Source organism: Channa argus, chromosome 18, assembly GCF_033026475.1.
Source record: "Channa argus isolate prfri chromosome 18, Channa argus male v1.0, whole genome shotgun sequence".
Classification (NCBI taxonomy): Eukaryota; Metazoa; Chordata; class Actinopteri; order Anabantiformes; family Channidae; genus Channa; species Channa argus.
Window position 1 is genome coordinate 19478161 of NC_090214.1, and position 19351 is coordinate 19497511.

The 19351-nt window shown below is 40.3% G+C and overlaps 1 protein-coding gene across 4 annotated transcripts in view; it reads right to left on the reverse strand.

The window, feature by feature from the left end:
• The window catches only part of onecut2 (one cut homeobox 2), a 52478-nt gene extending 33127 nt beyond the window's left edge, over nt 1-19351 (reverse strand). The window contains exon 1 of one of the 4 annotated variants that reach the window (XM_067485219.1): nt 17432-19351. In XM_067485219.1, the coding sequence (XP_067341320.1) occupies nt 17432-18668 (1237 nt within the window). In that variant the 5' untranslated portion in view covers nt 18669-19351. The remainder of the gene's footprint in view (nt 1-17431) is intronic. The other 3 variants (XM_067485218.1, XM_067485217.1, XM_067485220.1) reach the window with 3 other exon arrangements.

Consider the following 19351-nt stretch of genomic DNA (forward strand, 5'->3'; position numbering starts at 1 on the left):
TACTTCACCGTCTCTCTCCTCCTACCTTTCTGTCTCGCGCCTTCACTTTTTCTCCAAGTCTCCCTGCTTCTTTCTCTCTATCTTTTTTTTTATTGCACCATTACCACTTAAAGACTTGGTATCCATTACACAGAGGGCATATAAGTGCAGGGTAAGTAGTAAAGTCGCCCTTCAACATGTACTTCAGTGCTTGTGTGTGGCGCCACATTCGGGTGCTTCGATACTGTCGTGACCCAGAAGGTTTAGGTGACTTTTTCACCTAAATAATCAGAACTGGTATTTCAGGTTCTGAACAGTACTTGTTGGAGTATTGCAGTCTACGGTTGCTGACAGTGGCAGGATCTCTCCAGAATTGCTGTCCATATTTTCTGTATCTTTTATTCTAATCTTGCATGAAAACAATGTTTGGAAATTGATTGACTGATTCACTGTAAGACTTTAAAAAAAAAAAAAAAAGATAAGATGGCGGCGCATCCGCACGCAGTGGCTTCTCTCGCTCTCGAACTCCTAAACTTCCTCCCCCACTCCCCTCTTCTGCCCCAGGCACAGAACTATAACCCCTACTACCTATTTAGTCAATTTAAATAAAAGAACTGCTCTTGAGCCACTTTAATCAGACTCTTTAACCTTTTTTGCACTAGATTCTTTTTACCTGCACTGTTGTTCACTTCACTGGTTTAAACTCCATCTGCCATGTGCCTTGCGCTGCTTCATTTACTTTATTTTACTTTATTTTTATTATTATTACTCTTTACATGCCCTTATTGTATTGTTGTATTTTATATTTTATATTTGTATCCATGGATCCAAGAGTAACACAATTTCAATTCTCTATAAATGTGGAAGAACTGACAATAAAGCAGACTTGACTTGACTTGACTTGACTTGAATCCAATAAATACAACATATCCTTAATTTTCTTCTACAAATACACCCAACAACAAATAAAAACATTTGAAACTCCAGTTTAATAAAGGCTAAACACTAACCCCTTAACAACTTAATTATAAAAACCCCAAATCAGCAAAATTAAATAAACCCTACGGGGTGCACGACGTTTTCTTTTTTACATTCAAAGGTTTACCTTAGGTGTATCAGGGGTAAATTACTAGATTGTAATGTAATGTTTTTTAGGATTTTAATCAGTTCTCTGTATGTATATCACAAGATTTTATTATATTAAAAACTGCATTTACAAAATACCATACATTTATCCTTTAATTTGCAGCTTAAGGGAACCTTTTGGTTTAGCTAAGGCGCAAATTCCAACATTCACTACTTTGTGGTTAATTCATGAATAATTTGACAGACTAATTTAACAACTGTCCCACATATTCATTATGAACACCCATTCATATTGTTATCTATAATCAGATAGGAAAAATAGCTGCAGCGTGCTGAAAACCAAAACTGCACAAAGACCAACATAATTTTAGGTCAGTTTTAAGTTAAGTGAACATATCGACGTGCTGGGAAGCCTGCTAGTTTTATTTAAAAACAGCCTGCATTTCTTGTGTTCACTCTGAGCAGTTCATTTATTGCAGTAATAATTTCAAGTGGAAAAAACTCAACTGAGAACAGCTAGTCTGAACATTAAAACTAGTGTTGCAGTAACTTGAATTTTACAAAACATTTTAGATTAGGTCAGTAAATTACAGTGTTTTACCATTTATGGGCTCCCTCAGCACAGGTGGCGTCTGACTGTGTTGACTGGTGTTGCTGTTCACTACAAGTCAATACACCTTCCACTTAATTTGAGTCGCTGAGTTTTATGATGATAAGGTGAATCAGGTTTAGAAAGGTCTAGTGGACAGGGTGTGTTCTTTCACACTTTCCTGTGACTTCAGGTTGAGTTATTTTGTGTTAGTTTCTGCTCACTGGTCACAAAGGTGCAAAATGATGCACGTTATACAGCAGCATCATATGAAAAGAACTAGCCAGAGCTATAGAAACATCAGGACTGAGTAGAATGATGTTAGAAAGTATGAAAACAATAGCAACATTCAAAATAACCCATTTGAAATATTGCAGTAGGCGATATTACAGAGCCTGCAGTCTGCTGATGCTCAGCATAGCAGTCGGGCAAACAAACTTGATGCATCGTACTGTATCTCAGCACTTAAACTCAGGCACACAGAGTATATATGCAGACACATAGCACAGCACTTAGCAATCAGCAGGCCACTATGAGCTTGAGTGTGTGTGTGTGGTTGTGCTTAATGCACCATGATACGTTCCATCTTCCTTTTTGATAGGATAACCGGAAATGGAGTAAAGACACTCTTTGTCTCTCTCACACATGTACAGTACAATAGTAACTGAGCACATGAGAGAATTTAGAAGAATATTGATAATGTCACAATAATGACAGTGTTGTGCGGATGTTAACTCACTCACTAACTTTTACTTTACAAAAGATGACTTGGTCTTGTTTTTTCAATTAACCAATTAATGGTTTATCATCAGAAATGTTTCAGTGGCAGTTTCTCTGACTAGATGCGTATGACAGAAATGCACAAAATCTGCATTTCACCAAATTTTTATAGCCAAATACCTGCAAAACGTATGTATGTCTATTTGTGTATGTCTTGTGTAGTGAGTAAGAATAAGTAGTAGATAACATGTGATAACATGCTACATTAAAATGACAAATATCGTGTACGTTCAATCTATGTAACATGTTACATAGCCTGATAGCATGGCCGTGATTTGTATAAATGATATCCATTGTCCGAACTGTCAACAATTCATTATGATCCACTAAAAGTTATTCATAAAACCTGGTATATTTATTGGGAAGCACAGTGGTGGAGTGGTTATGGCTGCAGCTCACAGCTAGAATGTCCCTGGTTCAAATCTACCTGACAGTTGCATGTTCTCCCCGTGCTTGCGTGGGTTTCATCTGGCTTCCTCCCACAGTCCAAACACAGGCTTGTTAGATTAATTGGTGACTCCAAATTGCCCATAGGTGTAAATGTGAGTGTGTCTGTCTGTGTATGTCTCTCTGTGTTGGCCCTGAGATAGATGGGAGACCTGTCCAGGGTGGACCATGCCTCTCACTTAAGGACAGCTGGAATAGGCTCCAGCCCCCATGACCCTTCACAGGATAAGTGGTTAAAACAATGGATGGATGGGAGATATATTTACTGTATCCCTCTGTTCCATAGAGCTCCATTGTTGTCTGAATACTATTAAAACCACATAAATCATACTGTAGCACTGGTGACATGTTGCATATCATAGATTATTTACTCAATTTACATCCTCTGTCCTGCTGCTGGGAAGTCTCCCAAAGCACCAAATGTGTATTAATTCTCTGCTGAAAACATTTCCCAACAAATGCTCTGTTTCTTACTGTCTGAGTAATGTTTGGTTTATCCTATCCTGCGTATTTCCTTCTGCCATGGGAGGTTATTGAGCTTTATTTTAATTAAATAAACCAATATATTTGTAAAGTTAAGATTTGGTCTATTTATGATCTGATGCAGTGTTTTATAGTGTAAAATGAAGAACATGTGTGTGTGGACAAGGTGCTACACCAAATATACATCCACAGTCAATAAATGTGTTTCTATGATTGATTGTAGAGGGGCAGATAGAGGGAGTCCTCAGATTGATGTTACTACATCTCTCTGTGTGTGTGTGTGTTTGTGTGTGTGTGTGTGAGAGTGCTTGTGCATGCATATGTGTGTGTGTGTGTGTGTGTGTGTGTGCGTGTGTGTGTGTGTGGATGCATGTGTGTGTGTGTGTGCAGAAGGATGGTTTATCAGTGCATAATCTGTATGTCCACAAGGTCTGTGATGACATCACTGGACAAAGGTCTCTGTTCCCACTGACACACACACACACACACACACACACACACAAGCACACGCACACACACACTGATAAACACTGTAATGTATCTCCACTTGTTCATCAGGAGGAACCAGTTCACCAATCACAGCTTCTGGTGGCTTAATGATGTCACTGATCTGATGAGGAAATGGCCTCAGTGGAGTTTGATGTCATCTACCTCTTTGTGTAACTAACTTGTTTTCCATTTTGTCTCATTCAGCTGTGTTAAATATTTATCTGCTACTTGATTTGGAATTAAGAAGGTGTGTTAAAAAAAAACACACAACAATACGAACACCAGTGTATTCTTGAATTAAGCTGAAGTTATGAAGCTAGGTCTTTTTCAGTATGTTAGAGATTTGGGGATTTCATCATCTACTGTAGATAATGTCATTGAAACATTCAGAGAAATCACTACACACAAGGAATCATGGCCAGAAAAAAAAAAACAGTCCTCATAAACCTGCTTTGCAGACAGATGTAATTCTGTAGTGGAAGCCACCTCTAAAACCACTGCCAGTGAACACAGTTTGTCCTCTGAGCCTGAGCTCATTTAATCTGTGTGCTTATTTAGCTCTTTTATCCAATGTGGTTCATAATACTGCCTTACATTCACACACTTACACAGCAGCCACAGTGGCTGCAAAGCAAGGTGCTTGCCTGAACCACCCAGATCAACTTGGGGTTTAGTGTCTTATCCAAGGACACTTTAGACAGACTGTTCTTCCTACTACAGCTGCCCACTCATTTAAGGTCATACTCACAGTAGGCATGGCAGCCTTTTACCGTGCCTGAGCAAAAATGACCGAAAGCTGTCTAATCAAGCAAACCTGACTTTGGGAGTCAAATGCTGTTCTGTGTGAATTTGAATTCTCGGTGGGGGAGATCTTGGATGCTGTGCCATCCATTCCAAAGAGGAGTGGGGCCATCTCACTTCCCATTAGTCCAGGTGCTTACATTTTACACACAGTCACACCCTTTTTGGAAATAGACAATTGTTTGTTCTACTGAGCAACTTCTTAAGGACTGAACTGGGAGCCATCTTGTAATCCATTATTGTGTTCACTGTAATGCATTTACAATCTCAAACCACAAACATAAGCCTACATATAGATGGGCAAAGTCACAACGTCATGTACAGGCTGGCATCTCCATTGGCATCAGCAATTCGGTTTTCCCCCACTAATTATTTCTTTTATGCTTTTTCATGAAACAATAATATTCCAAGACAAGTCACCAGCAGCTACAACCTAAGCTGTTAATAACTGTTATTTTATGATGAAAACTGGAGCTTTTTCTACAGTGTAAATCATTCTATACATTTTACACATGTTTAAGTCAATAACGCTCTCTCTTATAGTAATTGGTCTAAAGTTCTGGCTGTAATCTAAAGTTTTTGAAAACTATTGCATCTGAACGTGTCTCATTTGATTGGTGACTTTTAGTCCTCAAACCCCTCGTGAGCACTGGTGTTTTTTAGAGGCAGCTACGAATCTAAATATTAGATAACTGAGGAGGTTACATTGCTTTTAATAAAATACTAGTTCAAATAGTTTCCGTTTCACCTTGGTGCTTGTATTGTCCCATTATTTTACTAATATGTCTGAAACAGCAATACTCTCTTCGATCCAGTTGGAGATACAGACACTGAATGTGTGATATGTTGAAAACCTGCAAACACCGGCAAAAAACATGTGTTTTTTTTTTTTACATTTGTGTTCCTATTTTCAAACTACCAAAAAATGGCATCTCCTGCTATGATAGGTAGTGAATCTGCTATGACTGAATAAAAGATGATCCTAACACGAAAATAAAATGCCACTAGGTGAAAGAATTAATGGAAAGAAAAGTGTAAAGTTTGTAAAAGTTGGAAAAGCCCCAGAGAAAACATTCACAAACCTTTAACCTGCTAAATGTTGACTCAGAGGGAAGCTTGGACATCACACACACACACACACACACACACACACACAGAATAATAGATGATGAGTTAACTGGCCTCTCAGTACCTTTTCTTATCAGCAATGTTTTTTGGTGGCTTGGAGCCAGTGCTCTGTCACACATCACACAGCTCCAAAAGAGAGCAAACACAGGCGGAAAGATAATATTTTCTGATCAATAGCTTGTATTGTAATCGGTGATTGATCAAAAGGAGGTTGGGCAGCTATAAACGGACATCCTGGCAAACCGCTCACCGCTTGTTTGTCTCCGAACGATCGGCGGCAAGCGATACGAGTTGATCAGGTTTCCTGCTCTCCCAGAAGAAGAGAAGATTGGAGTTGAAAAACACAGCATGAAGCGTAGAAATGTGTCTATATACTTTTGGCTGGAAAATGTATTTTCTTTCATCTGCTTAATTGTGTAGATTCTGTGGTAGCTCCATATTTATATTCCATAATTATACTTTATTTTTTCCTTCATTTTCATAGTTCATTCTGTTTTTTATCCCGTGTTCTATACCCTCTCACTCCTGCTAAACCTGTCTCCATAAAAGCCTGTAATATCTACAATTGGATCTCATCAATCCAATATGAAACATAATCCAATAACAGACAGTTTCAGCTTAATGAATCAAGTTATGTGGCCCAATCAAATGGAAGTGGATTCCCTTCAAACCCATCTGTCTGACACACATCAAACTAGCTGCTTTTAATGCTTTTCTCACCAAATCTGCACAAGCTGTGCACAGTGGAATATAAGAATCTGACCTTTAAAATTGGTTTTGTTTTCTTGGTAAATTTTGTTGCAACTTTAATAGCACAAACAGCAAATTTGATAACACAAAAGGTCAACTAAACAAAGTGGTTGAGAAATCCATGTATGGTGGTGGTGTAAAAAAGGGGAAAAAAAACACTGATGTCAAACAGATGAGTGGAAGATTGGAGGAAAAAGAAAAAGAATCAAAAACAGGAGGATATTTAGTCCTATTAAAACAACAGAATTTCTATTGATATCTGGTGGTTTTTATAGAAATGTTACAATCTACCCACTTGAATATTAACATTTGTAGAACCCAACACATTCTTTATTATGGGAATGACTTTGTTTTAATATTACTAGAGGTGGACATTATACATGTTTTGGCTAAAGGTGAACTTTAGAGAATGTGACATAAAATCATGTCTGTGCTGGATATTATTCTGTTCTTTGATTGTAGAATTTAAAAAAGAAAGGTCATACCTCTCTCTTTGTCAATACTGAGGATACAGCCATCCTGTTTGATGAAACTTTATTAAAATTGTGAAAGTGTGACTGAACAGGTGCAATTAGAGGCTCATTCAGTTTGAGTTTTTAATTGTTGCCAATAGACTGAGCTGTGTGAGCAAAAAATCTGAGTCTCTAGCTGATTGGGAAGAGCATTCATACTTTCCACAACTTTAACATAAATGTGGTCCCTTCTCAATTCTGCAAACTTTTGGAGGGACTCTGTAAAAAATGTATGTCCGCACCGCCTGTCCATAGTTCATGTTTTCTAGTCAAATACAAAAAATAAACTAGGGTTCTTCTTGCTGTTGCAAAACATGCAGCGTGATTGTCTGAAACATGTTCATGTATGCATGTCCATACTGTAAGTTCATGTCTCTCAGAGGGGGAGCGAGAAGCATGAATGGGCCTGTAACAGTGTAACCTTCTATTTATGGAAGCACTGTGGTTCAGTCAGTCAGCCAGTCCCAACATTTTGGTGAACGAAGGGATAAAAGAGCCAAAGGAGCCTGTCATACTTTCAGCATGCTGTGCTGGTTAAAAAGTAGGAGCCAATAGAAAGACTTTCTCACAGTAAGGACTCAGATTTAAAGATTCGTTCATCGAGATTTGGTCAACTGAAACATAACTACCAACTGTCGGTTACTTGTGAAAGAATTTTAATTCGCTACCACTAGCATGTTTCCATCCACCCAATTATAAACAGCAGTTTATAGTTTAAAAACCGAAACAGATGAATATGATTTTGCCCTGAAAGTGCCCTGAGATGACTTTGTTGTGAATTGCCGCTATATAAATAAAGTTGAATTGAATTGATTTTGAAACTCCATATTTTTAGGGCAGACAAACCAACCAGCTTATTGGCTAGAAAACCATGTGACTGCAAAGCCAGAGAAAATGTACATATAGAAGCATATAAACAATCAAATCTTAGACCTCTCACCAAAGGCTTATAGTCTACTGTCTACTGTAAATGACTGTTAGTCAGTGAACTCTGTAGGGAGGTGGATCCTTTAGGGGCCATCCACTGTATGTTCATTAGTCATTTTTATGTAATATCATCAATTAAATGATCCGTTATTTTTATTTTCCATGGTGACCCACTGTGATACAGCTTGGGTGTGTGTGTGTCTCTCTCTCTCACTGTCTACACCTCCCTCCTCCTGCTCTTCCAGGAACTGGTCTGGATCAGGTTCCTGCAGATCAATGGAGATCTGGGTCCACACCGTTTACGTTATCGTTGCCAGTATTAATGCTCTTTTAATCTGCTCGGGATTACAGCCATCGATCCACATCATCCATCCACACGCATGGCCGAGCCCAAACTGCTGCTTCACACGCACACACACACACACACACACACACACACACACACATTTCAGATAACACACTGACTCACCGACAGAGAGAAAGAGAGAGAGAAACCGAACTATGAAAAAACAACAACATGAGTGGAGGACAGGGACAGGACGGACAGTAAACAGAATGTGTGTCCACTTCCATGTTTGTGTTCAGCCTCAGTATCTGACCATCAGTGTATTGAGTGGTTATAGATACACGTCAGCAAATTTACATAGAGTCAACTGTCAGCTTAAGTAGCAAACACTTTTGTAAGTTTTTATTTTCCTCCCCTATGGACATTAATCAATTTGTAATGCTTTTATTTAAAACATTAATAATAAAAAATAATGTAGAATAATATATTATCTTCCAAATTTAGTAATAATATTTTATTTTCATTAAGTTCTATATCCATAAGATAGCACACATTATACTAAATGTACAAATTAAATAAATATAATTTACTTTATTACTGCTATTTTAATTTTTATTTTTTGTTGAATGTAATATATTGATCAATAATTACACATAATCATACATTTTAATTTTTTTAATTTGTTATCATTCTTACAGGCGGAACAATAATTTCGGTCATAACAAATCTGACCTTGCGTTTATTTTTCTGTTTTCCACCTCTGTTTGTCTTTCCCCATAAATGCTGTCTGACGGCTCCGTTACCCCCCCCCCCCCCCCCCGACATTGTTCATTATGCCTCCGGACAGAGTTATTTCAGCTGCACTGTGACACCAATACTAATTAACCTGGAGGGTGGGATGGACAATAAGAGGAAGGAGACAAAAGACGGCACATAAAAAGAGTGAGAAAAGGAATTTTAAAGGTAAAAGGCATGAAACACTGACTGAAGACATCACAGATGAACAGGTTTGGGCATTTTGGGCAGTGATTTCCGGTGGTCTCATTTTATTTAAAGGTGCTCTATATGCCTCATATAAACAGCAAGATATAGATCCTACATATTATCTGATCTACTCCTCAGTCTCAAAACCAACATGACTCAAAATACGTCTTAGATCTAGACTTTTTCTGTCCACTTCCATTCTCAAAAGTTCTATAGACCTCTAATATTTATTAGAAATGAGACGCAATACGCAGCTATGTGAAAATAGCACAAATTTCTTTGTTTACAAGTTATTAAAGGAAGATATGAAAAAAACGAAACGATCCTATAAGCATGACCGTGTTTGTGTCCTTCCTACAGCTCCTTCTGTGTGTGTGTGTAACTCCGACTGAGTCTGTGGTGTGTATTCTCTGAGTGCTCTGCCTCAACGAGCTCAGAGCCCAGGTGTCAAGTTTGATTTGACCACCACAATAAAGCGGCGACAGGACTATTTTCTCCTCTGAACCCGAGCCGCTCAGTCGGCCCAGGCAACACTTCTACTGCTTCAACAACACCGGGGCACTATAATTGGTGTGGACAGTCTTAACAAGAAATCACTAGGCTAGTCCTCTGATATTCTTATAGGGGGCTACAGCGAAGGTTGCAGAGACTCTAAACACACACAGCTGATGTTTGGAGTTCACAGAATTGATAAAGAGGCCGGTGCTTTGCAGGATAAATGTGATGTCTCTAAATTAATAAAATGGGAAAAACCTGCCCATGTAAATTTGGGGTCCCACCAAAACTCGAAACTCTAGTTTCCTCATGGTATTCACTTGGAGAGGATACATCACTCGTCAAAACGTAGCATCTTCTTTACCTACGATGCAACAGGTTTCTGATCTGACAGGAGAGCTGGGGGTGGGGTGGGGCATTAGATTGAGTATTCTATTGAGATCTGAGTGCTTCCAAAACATTGATACCCCACATTCTGTACTGTCCCTGAACACCACGCACCCACAGCGCACCAGAGCTACTGCTGACCAGCTGCTCAAACTGTGCTTCCTATGTCACCCGCTTGAGATATTATCACACTATTCAAAGGCTGTTATCACCCCAAAAAATATGGAGCAGTAGGTCCCCACTCAACATGCTAACAGGTCATCGGGCAATATTAGGAGCACCAAATCTGTTTGTTTTGGACGCACAAAGGGTAGGGTTAGGGTTAGTGAAAGATTGTGTTGGTTAAAATATAGAAACAACACCGACTAACAAAAAATTTAATTTTGTCTCTTTGTCCTCTGTTTTGTCACCCAGCCACCCTGACCTCTAACCAACAAAGATTTAACAAATTCCCAACATGTCTTGCCTATATACGTACTACACAATAGCAATCAAAACATTACTATGGGCTGATAATGATCTTTAATGGCATGATACATTTTGCTTGAATCAGCTGTTACATACACATTAAGGTACTTTCCCTTTAAGCCCACAAACAAAAGCAGGTGATAAGTACACTTATGACAAGAGGAGAGGAAATGGGCATCACGAAGATACGATTGATATGCGGAGGACTTCTGGGAGAGGCTGGAAGGCTGAGAGTGTACTTGTCTACAGAAGTGTGGTCAGCTAAGTTCTTTCAAAACCCCCAGCCCCACATGGATTCTGACTCACCTGAGGCAAATAGGCAGACTTTACACAACTCCCTCTGGAGTCAAACATATGCAGAAGCACTTCCCAACATCTGTCTCACCTTCCAGCCTTCCAGACAGAGATAACAGTTTCTGTCAAATCTTCTCACGCTGACACACAAACAAACATCAAAAGTCTCCTCTCAGCAGCCTAAAATCCATTATTACAGATCGATAGCGGCCTGTGAATATGCAGGGGGCCAGAACACAAACTCTGAAAACCAACATGAACTGTATTCCCACACTCTGAAACTCTAAGACCAAATACACACACACACACATCTACACAACTGCTGTTAACTGCTGGTAATCTGTGTCATAAGGCAGGGTCCGGCTCATTAATAATGCACTCTATGTCTGCTTGCAGCAGGATGTGTAAAGTGGAAAATATTTAGGCCCAGTCATTCCGATTTTCAGCACAATTTGACTCTAAGTGGACATTAAAGATACAGTATAGCTTGTGATTCACTGTTTCTTTGTGCCAACACACATACCATGGAAAGAACAAAACCTAAAATGAATTGATCCTTCTAACAATTAGTGAACACATATACCAGCTTATGTTCTATTGGTGCTCATGCTTCTGCATTTTTATCGTGAAATATCTGTAGGAATTGTTGAGAAAATCACTTGTACTGCAAAGTACAAGTGATTTTGAATGAATGTGTCAAAAAAGAACAAGGTTTGTGATTAGAAAAAGGAATAATGTGACATTACTGTTGTGAATTTACCATGTAAGCTTTACTGCTGCTCCAAATGGCTTCTGTTTGAACTCAGTTTTCAGGTGAGCTATTCTATTCTAACGCTGATTTGAGCATTGTTTTCTTTTCATCCATAATTCACTGCCAGGCAGTATCCTCCAGCAAACAATGGAGTCCTCCATTCTTTCTCTCTCTCTCTCTCTCTCTCTCTCCTCCTCCCACCATTTTGCCTGGTTAACCCGACTGTGAGGTGAAGAAGAAGTGAAGTGAGCAGACCGAGGCGGGTCACGCCGAGATTCCCATCAATAATTCATCGGGCCGCTGCTGCCTCTGCTCTTGTGTTCAATTCCCCTGACGATCACATAATACCTCCCCCCAAAAGAGCGTAAGAGAGAGGAAGATGGGTCCAAGGGAGGAGAAAGATGGCGAGAGAAAGAAACTGATTCAAAATGAAACAGAGGAAAAGCTCCCGCGAAGCATTTAGACAGATAGTTTTTCAAAGATTTGTTTTCCTATCATTTAGTAGGATGGATTATTGTGTATTTGTTGTCCTTCTCATTAAAATTCTCATCGAAATAATTACACCTACATCATAAACCTTATAAATGCTGCATTTAAAGTATTGTACATAGTTGTGACCTGACCATAATACCATATTTAATGGTTGCAAATATCGTTCTGAAACCATTGTCGAAGGTTGTTGAATGTTAAGGTCTGGGAAAGCCTGGTTCACAGTCAACAATCATCCCAATAGTGTTGGATGGAGTCGAAGTCAAAGCTCATTGGAAGCTATTCAAGTTGTTCTTAACAAAACCGAGAAATGTATTAATTTATTGAGCTATTGTGTTTGGATCTCATGTTTGAGTGTAGGTACTAAGCTATGTAGGTGAAAAAATAAATGTTTATGTCAGTAAAGAACTGGTTAATTTTTTCTTCAATCTGCGGCTACAGTTGCCAATGCACACAGCACCAAATTTATTTGAACCGTAAGATGTGGCCCAGAATTCAGAGGCCAGAATTTCGCAGTGTAGGACCAGGCTTGAGGGAGCACAAAAGCATTTGAAAATCACACACAAAAGTAATTAAATCAAATGTGACAAATGAATTCTAGGTGGATTACTTGATATTACATGTCAAATGTCCTAAAGACGGAGGCATAGAGTTTTTTCTAGCATTTTCAGGGCTCTGTTTTATCCTTTACACAGAACATGATTGTGGATAACAACAGCAGACTCAGCAAGAACAAAACCCTGAAAAAGCCGTCTCTCCCACCTCTCCCAACCCTTTCTTCCCCCTGCATGCTGCTCCTATCTCTCCTCCTGCTCATCTCAGGGTCAGGGGAATATTTGCTCCGTCTATTGTCTAGAATGTTGCACATCTGACCTTTGACCCCACCTCTATTGGTGCAGCTCCCTCTGTTTCTATGGTCAATTTAATGTCCCCATAGTGAGATGAGCCAAATGTAATTTCTGGCAGAACAACATGAAACAAAAATGCCTGGAAACATGCTTATAAAGCAAGATTACCAATAGGAGAAATTACAGTGTAAAATCAGAGGTCTCACACTTTTTATTGTGCATCGGTCGACACAGTATTAACTACACAGGAGCTTTCAGCGACATTACCAATGATATTTTGCTGGGCAGATACTTCTACACGACAACTACATTTTTCACTCAGCTTTCGGTTCAATCAGCAGTCAACAGCGTTTGACTGAATTCAAACATGTCAGCTTAGAGCACACCTACACCGTGCTCCACAGCTGCCTGTAGAAGCCTCTGATGCAGCTTTTGAGCCCGTCTCTGTAGATGTATAGGCTATTGATAGCAACAGCAACAAACACTCAGCACAATAAAAGCTGCTGGATTGATATAACTTCCTGGATTTAAAATTTTATGAGAGCTAACTGATATCACGGTGCCTTTAGCCACGCATCTGATCAGCTTTGTCAGGGGAAACATGTTAATATATCATCTTATGTCCTTAGGTTTAGTAATAATCCTATAGTTATTTTATACAGTAATTTATTACATTACAAAGAAACTATATTGCGATTTGTGTTCGTGTCCTTCATTTTCAATGTTGTTGCTGCTGTTTTCTTTTTTCAAGGCAGCAAACTGTTTTGCAGCTACAGATAGCCACATCGAAGCTGAAGGTCTATCGGTATGGATGTCTGACACCTGAGCAGCAAAGTTGAAGCTGCTACCCCACTTCTTTGTGATTGGTCAGAAACTGCATGACAAATGTCCTAGAGATGCGTACGTGATTTGTTTTCGGCCTATAAGTGTGTCAAAAAAGGCAAATTTGCCAAAAAGGGGTTTTTAAAGCAAAATTGTAGTATTGTATTGCTACTAGTGTTACAAAATGTCATTCAATATCCATATCGAATTATGATTCGAGGTTTGATTTGTTGGAAACTGGACATGTTAAAAAAGAAAACACACATTGCATCCAGCCTCTATTCTGTGTTCTGTTATCGGGGAAAGCAGATTCATGCAGTTCCATGCAGCAGCAGTGTGAGTACGAGGCAGTTTAATGTGTATCTGTGTGCTGACATTTTACAATACACAGGGGAATACAGATCACATGAACGCTCCCCTGCTCTCCTCCAGCTCCACCCTCCATCCATCGTCACCCGCGTCCTTTCCTATTAACCTATATCGTCAAATACCAACCCCCGAAAATCAAAGTTTCAATAATGAAACAACAGTCAGTTTCTGCTGAGACAATCTCATCCATGTCAGAATGTGCACAAAGGTAAAAATATGAAGGTCTGAGCTGGATCACATTTAGAAAACGATCTAAGCTGTTGCAAGAGCAATTTGTTTTTAAGAATCAGATGTTTGATCTCCACTAAACAAGAGAAAAAAAACACCACTTACTATTCTATGTAAGCGTCAGCAAACATTTACACCACAAATCCTGCCTCTTCGACCTCATTCAAAACCAAATATAATACATATCTGAACAAAGGATACAAAACAGAGAATATATACAAATGCTGTGACATCATGCAGCTACTAAATACTGTGCAAAACACTTCTGATAAAATCGTGGAAGATATTTTAAAAAGTCAGATATTTAGATTCCATTTGCAGAAACGTGCTATTCAAACACCACAAACACACTGAGACATTGTGGCATAATACAGGAATATTATAGAGATAAATATAAATAAATGAATTGTGATAATGTCGATCCAGAAGGAATTAAAACATAATTTAGAAAAGTTATGGAAATAAATGAGGCACATGCAATTCATTCTGAATACAAGCAAAAATACTGATTGTATAAAGTGTGTGATTTTAGGATTATTATTAGATTATCATTGGTATGTATTTTGTAGAATATCTTTACAACTAAAAATAAACTCTTAAATATACAGGTATTTACACTCTTCTGCAATCTCTAAAGTGTAGCTTGTGCTTTTATTGTTGTTGCTCCTAGATCAATAACATTTCTATCTTTAAAATACAAAAATTGTCGATACTTTATGAGTCAAGTAATTTCTAAGATTATTAAATAATTATTATTTTGTTTATTAAAAATAGTTTGGTACTGCACATAGTAACCTTCTTATGGGTTGTGCCCATTACATTGACAGTACATTACTTTTTTTGCAGTTACTTAGATTTTTTTTGTTGTTTTTGGCATGAAGATTTTGTTTAAAAAGCAAATTACTTAATGAAATATGAGCTATAATACACACAGATATGATAAAAGAGGAGTTTTTGGTTGTGATAAACTGTTAAACTGTTTTTAAAGCACAAGTGTACTTCCTTTACTGTTTTCCTGCATGGAAGGCCTGAAAATGGGTCATAAATTATCATATCAAATATAAAAAAACTATTTGTCTTAAAGGTTAATTGTTGAATATATTATAATGAATAAACACATCATACTAAAACTGATCAATGCTTGTTGAAAAGGTGTTTGAATTTATAGTAAAAAGTCACAGTGGAATAATACACTATTTGAGTCCTTTTCATGCTCTAAGAGCATTAATTATTAATTCATTAATTTTCTCAGTGTTAACGTTTCATCAAATTAGAAGTAAACTGTCGTCTTTTAGTTATGCTGGGTATTGGAGATTTGTGACAATCATTTTTTTGAGGTAATTTGATGGATTTTCAAAGGTTGTTTATAAGCAGAGGGGAATTAACTTTGCCCACATCACCAAGATCACAATAAAAATAACCTTATATACAAACATGGTTTTCAGGTAACAGCATCAAATATAATTAACATTTTCAAAGGTGATTCTCATTTTACATTATGCCAATTTTCTTACTGTAGTTAAACCTGTAGAGTTTTGTACAACTCAGTCAGGCACTACTAGTGTAGTACTTGTTGTAGTTGTTTTTTGTTTTTTTTTAATGTTTAACACTTGTACAGATCATAATGTCTAAATGTTACTCCTGTTGCAATAATTGCATCTATTCAATATTCAATCTTGCAGTACTAAAGGGACATAAAATGTATTTTAGTTAACCTTTCACCACATATAGATCTAAAAGGTTTAGCAGTAACTTTAATTGAAATAAACAAATATCATATGTTATTGTTACTTTGAAAAAAAAAGCCAACGTTTTAAAATTAACAGATTAAAAAAGGTGGAAGGCCGGTTTAATACAAAATCCATGATTTCTCTCACAAGCCCACGTCATTTTGACCATATTGTTTTATATTTGTTATGTTTTTCTTTCACCTTTTTTAAAAGAAACGTTAAAGCCCTTTTTTTCACTTTAAAGTATGCAATTAAATCTGAAACATTTCCTACATAATGGCAAACAACACACCTCTGTTAAGTGCATTACAAATTATACAATGTCCCTATAAACTCACCACAAACAAACTAAAGCCCAACGTGGTCCCAACATGATCTGTATAAAGGCCACACGATCCTATTTGTATTCTTCTTCTTATTTTGTTCCATCCTTTGGGCTGCTGCTGTCCCCCTGCAGACAATGGAGATTTGCTGCTGGGACAGAAACCTGGTTCCTCACTAGAGGGGGCACCAGATCCACTGATTTCAAAAACCCTGGTGTTTATGTCGCTGCCTCCCGATAGCTTCAAGCTCCTCACAATCAGACAGAAATCCTCCTCGGGCCCTCTTTCTGTCTGCTCTTGACGCTTTCTCACCCCTCTCCCTCAGTTAATACAATAAGAACACAATGAGCCTTTAAGAGGATAATAACAGTGATAACACCAGCTGAATAATTTAATCCCTATGATTAAAGCAAACGCCTAGAAACATTTCAAATCTTTATTAAGCCTAAACTAAACGATTCCCAACATTTTGTGCAACCCCCCCACCACACACACACACACATTTAAAAATCACTCCATTATCATACTGTTTTCCTATATATTTGTCGTTTTATTTGTGCGCCATAATTTTGGGTGAAATGTGGATCCGTATAAGAATATTTAGTAAAAGTTCGGTGTTTTCAAACATGCAGGGACAGGAAAATAAACCTGCACACAAAAAGAGGGTGGGGGGAAGGACCAGTGGAGGGAAATCCCATGACCTTGTCATTTCCCATTGATCTCTTTTTGTTATTGATCAATAATGGTAATCAGAACAACACTGACTCTAAATATATAATATGAAGCGCTGTGCTGAAGCGGAGACGCGAGGGAACGTCAACACTACAGCCAACAAAAACTAAAAAGTCAAAACTATTTAAGAGATGGCGGGAAACTAGTTGTGGGTTTTGTATGAGAATAGTAAAATTGATCTTCTTTACCCTGACGCACGAAAAGCCCTAACACCATCAGCATGGCACCGCAGGTTGTGTTTTCTCTGCTCCTACCTGCCAGTCTGAGGGCCGACATCCTCTGAAACTCGGGCTCCTGCAGCCATTTCCACATCCTCCTGAAGGTCTCCCGTCCTGACTTTAGTTTACTCCAGGGTTTGGGGTTTCTCAGCAGGTCCGAGAGGGTCCCCTGGGAGCGGCATAGCACCCTCTGGGCGAAGATGGCCTGAGGGATGCTGTATCTCTTCAGCTCTGCCGTGATCCTCTGCGCAACCTCTTTGGTGTTGATTTCCTCCAGCTGTCCCGAACTGTTCACCCCCTGCGTCCCCGAGGAGGAGGGCGGTCTGTCCCGGGTGGAAGCCAACACGGGCCCGTGGGATGGAGACTGGAGGTGGGAGTGGGGGTGGGGGTGGGGGTGATGACCCGCCGCGGAGGCAGACGGGTGCCCCGGGTGGTGCATTCCGTTCAAGTGCGGCATCATCCCGACAGCCGGGCCACCGAGGCCTCGGTGCTGGTGGTGGTCCCCTCTGGCCAGCATGGAGGCGGTGTGGTGCGCGTCGAAGTTCAGCATCTTGTCGTGTCCCCCGTGCGTCGTCGTCCCGTAATTGTGGAGACCCTGTTGGGTGTTGTGTATAGAGCCCAGGCCGTTGCCCAGCACCGGGGACAGGCTCTGACCCATCCCGGACATGTGGTCCTTGTGGTAGGGGCTGTAGAGGTTGTTCATGCCCGGTAGCCCCCGCTCGTCCCGCATCAGAGTAAAGCTCCCGCTCACGTTCCCGGAGAGCCGCTGGTGGTGATGGTGATGGTGATGATGGTGAAACTTGTCCGACACGGTAGAGATGGGGGGCAGCGGCTGCAGCGGGGTTAAGGTGGTGTAAGTGCCGCTCATCCCCATCCCGGTAGAGGACGTGTCGCAGGGCACGCTCATAGCGTGGTGCAGAGGCAGGGACAGCTCCGGCCGATACTCCCCACTGCCGTCCAGTATCGTGGCCATGCCGGACACCATGGCCGAGCGGGACGACGCGGCAGCGGCGGCCAGGTCCTGGTGTATCCGCAGAGTGGACGCCGCCGCCGCCGCTGCCGCCGCCGCCGCCCCGTGTCCCCCCGCTGATGAGCCCCCGCGGTCGTGGTGCGGGCTGTGGCCGCTCATCAGCTCCACATCAGGGGCCACGGAGCTCACCGCGACCCCGCCATGCAGGCTGCCAATGCCGTCCATTGTCATGTCCGTGTTCATGGCGTAAGCGTCCAGGTCCTTGGCCAGGCATCTATAGGCGTTAGTGTAGGCAGTCTTCATTCATCTGTCCTCAGTCCATCAGGTCGAGCGGAATTGTCTCTCCTTCTTCTCCTCCTTTCTCTCGCTGCTTCTCCCTGATGCGCCGGGATGGGTCAGTAGCCGTATTCCCCCTTTTCCTTCACTCCCTCGGTTGTTTCCTCGTCCCCCAAAGGCCTCTCCAGCTCCTCGTCTTTGTGTACTGTCCCCGGTGTATGAGCATAAAAAGTGTTTTTATCTCGACCATACGGGCCTGTGCGGTGACTCTCCCATGTCAAGCCTTCTCCTCCTCCTGCGTTGCTCTGCTCCTCAGACGGGAGCTGTCCACGGTCCCCTAGCCGACCCCTCAACCCAACTTGCTGAGATGGGGAGGAGGGGCAGGCACGCGCTGGGAACGATGGGCGTCATCGTTCTGATTGACGTAGCAGCGGATCAATCAGAGCGACGGGCTAGGATGAAGAGGGCGGGTTGCATGGAGCCATCGTCCAATCAGAGACATGCATGGTTGCAAAGGGAGGACCGTAAAACTGCCCTGGGATGGAGTTGAAGATAACATATGGTATTTTTGTGTTATTATTTTTCAGTATTACTGTGGTGACTTAAGTGAAGGACTTAAACAGCGAATGTGATATGTCCATTTTCTCTTGTCTTATCATATAACATTTCTATTTCATACCAGTTTATACCTTCACATAGAAATGCACATA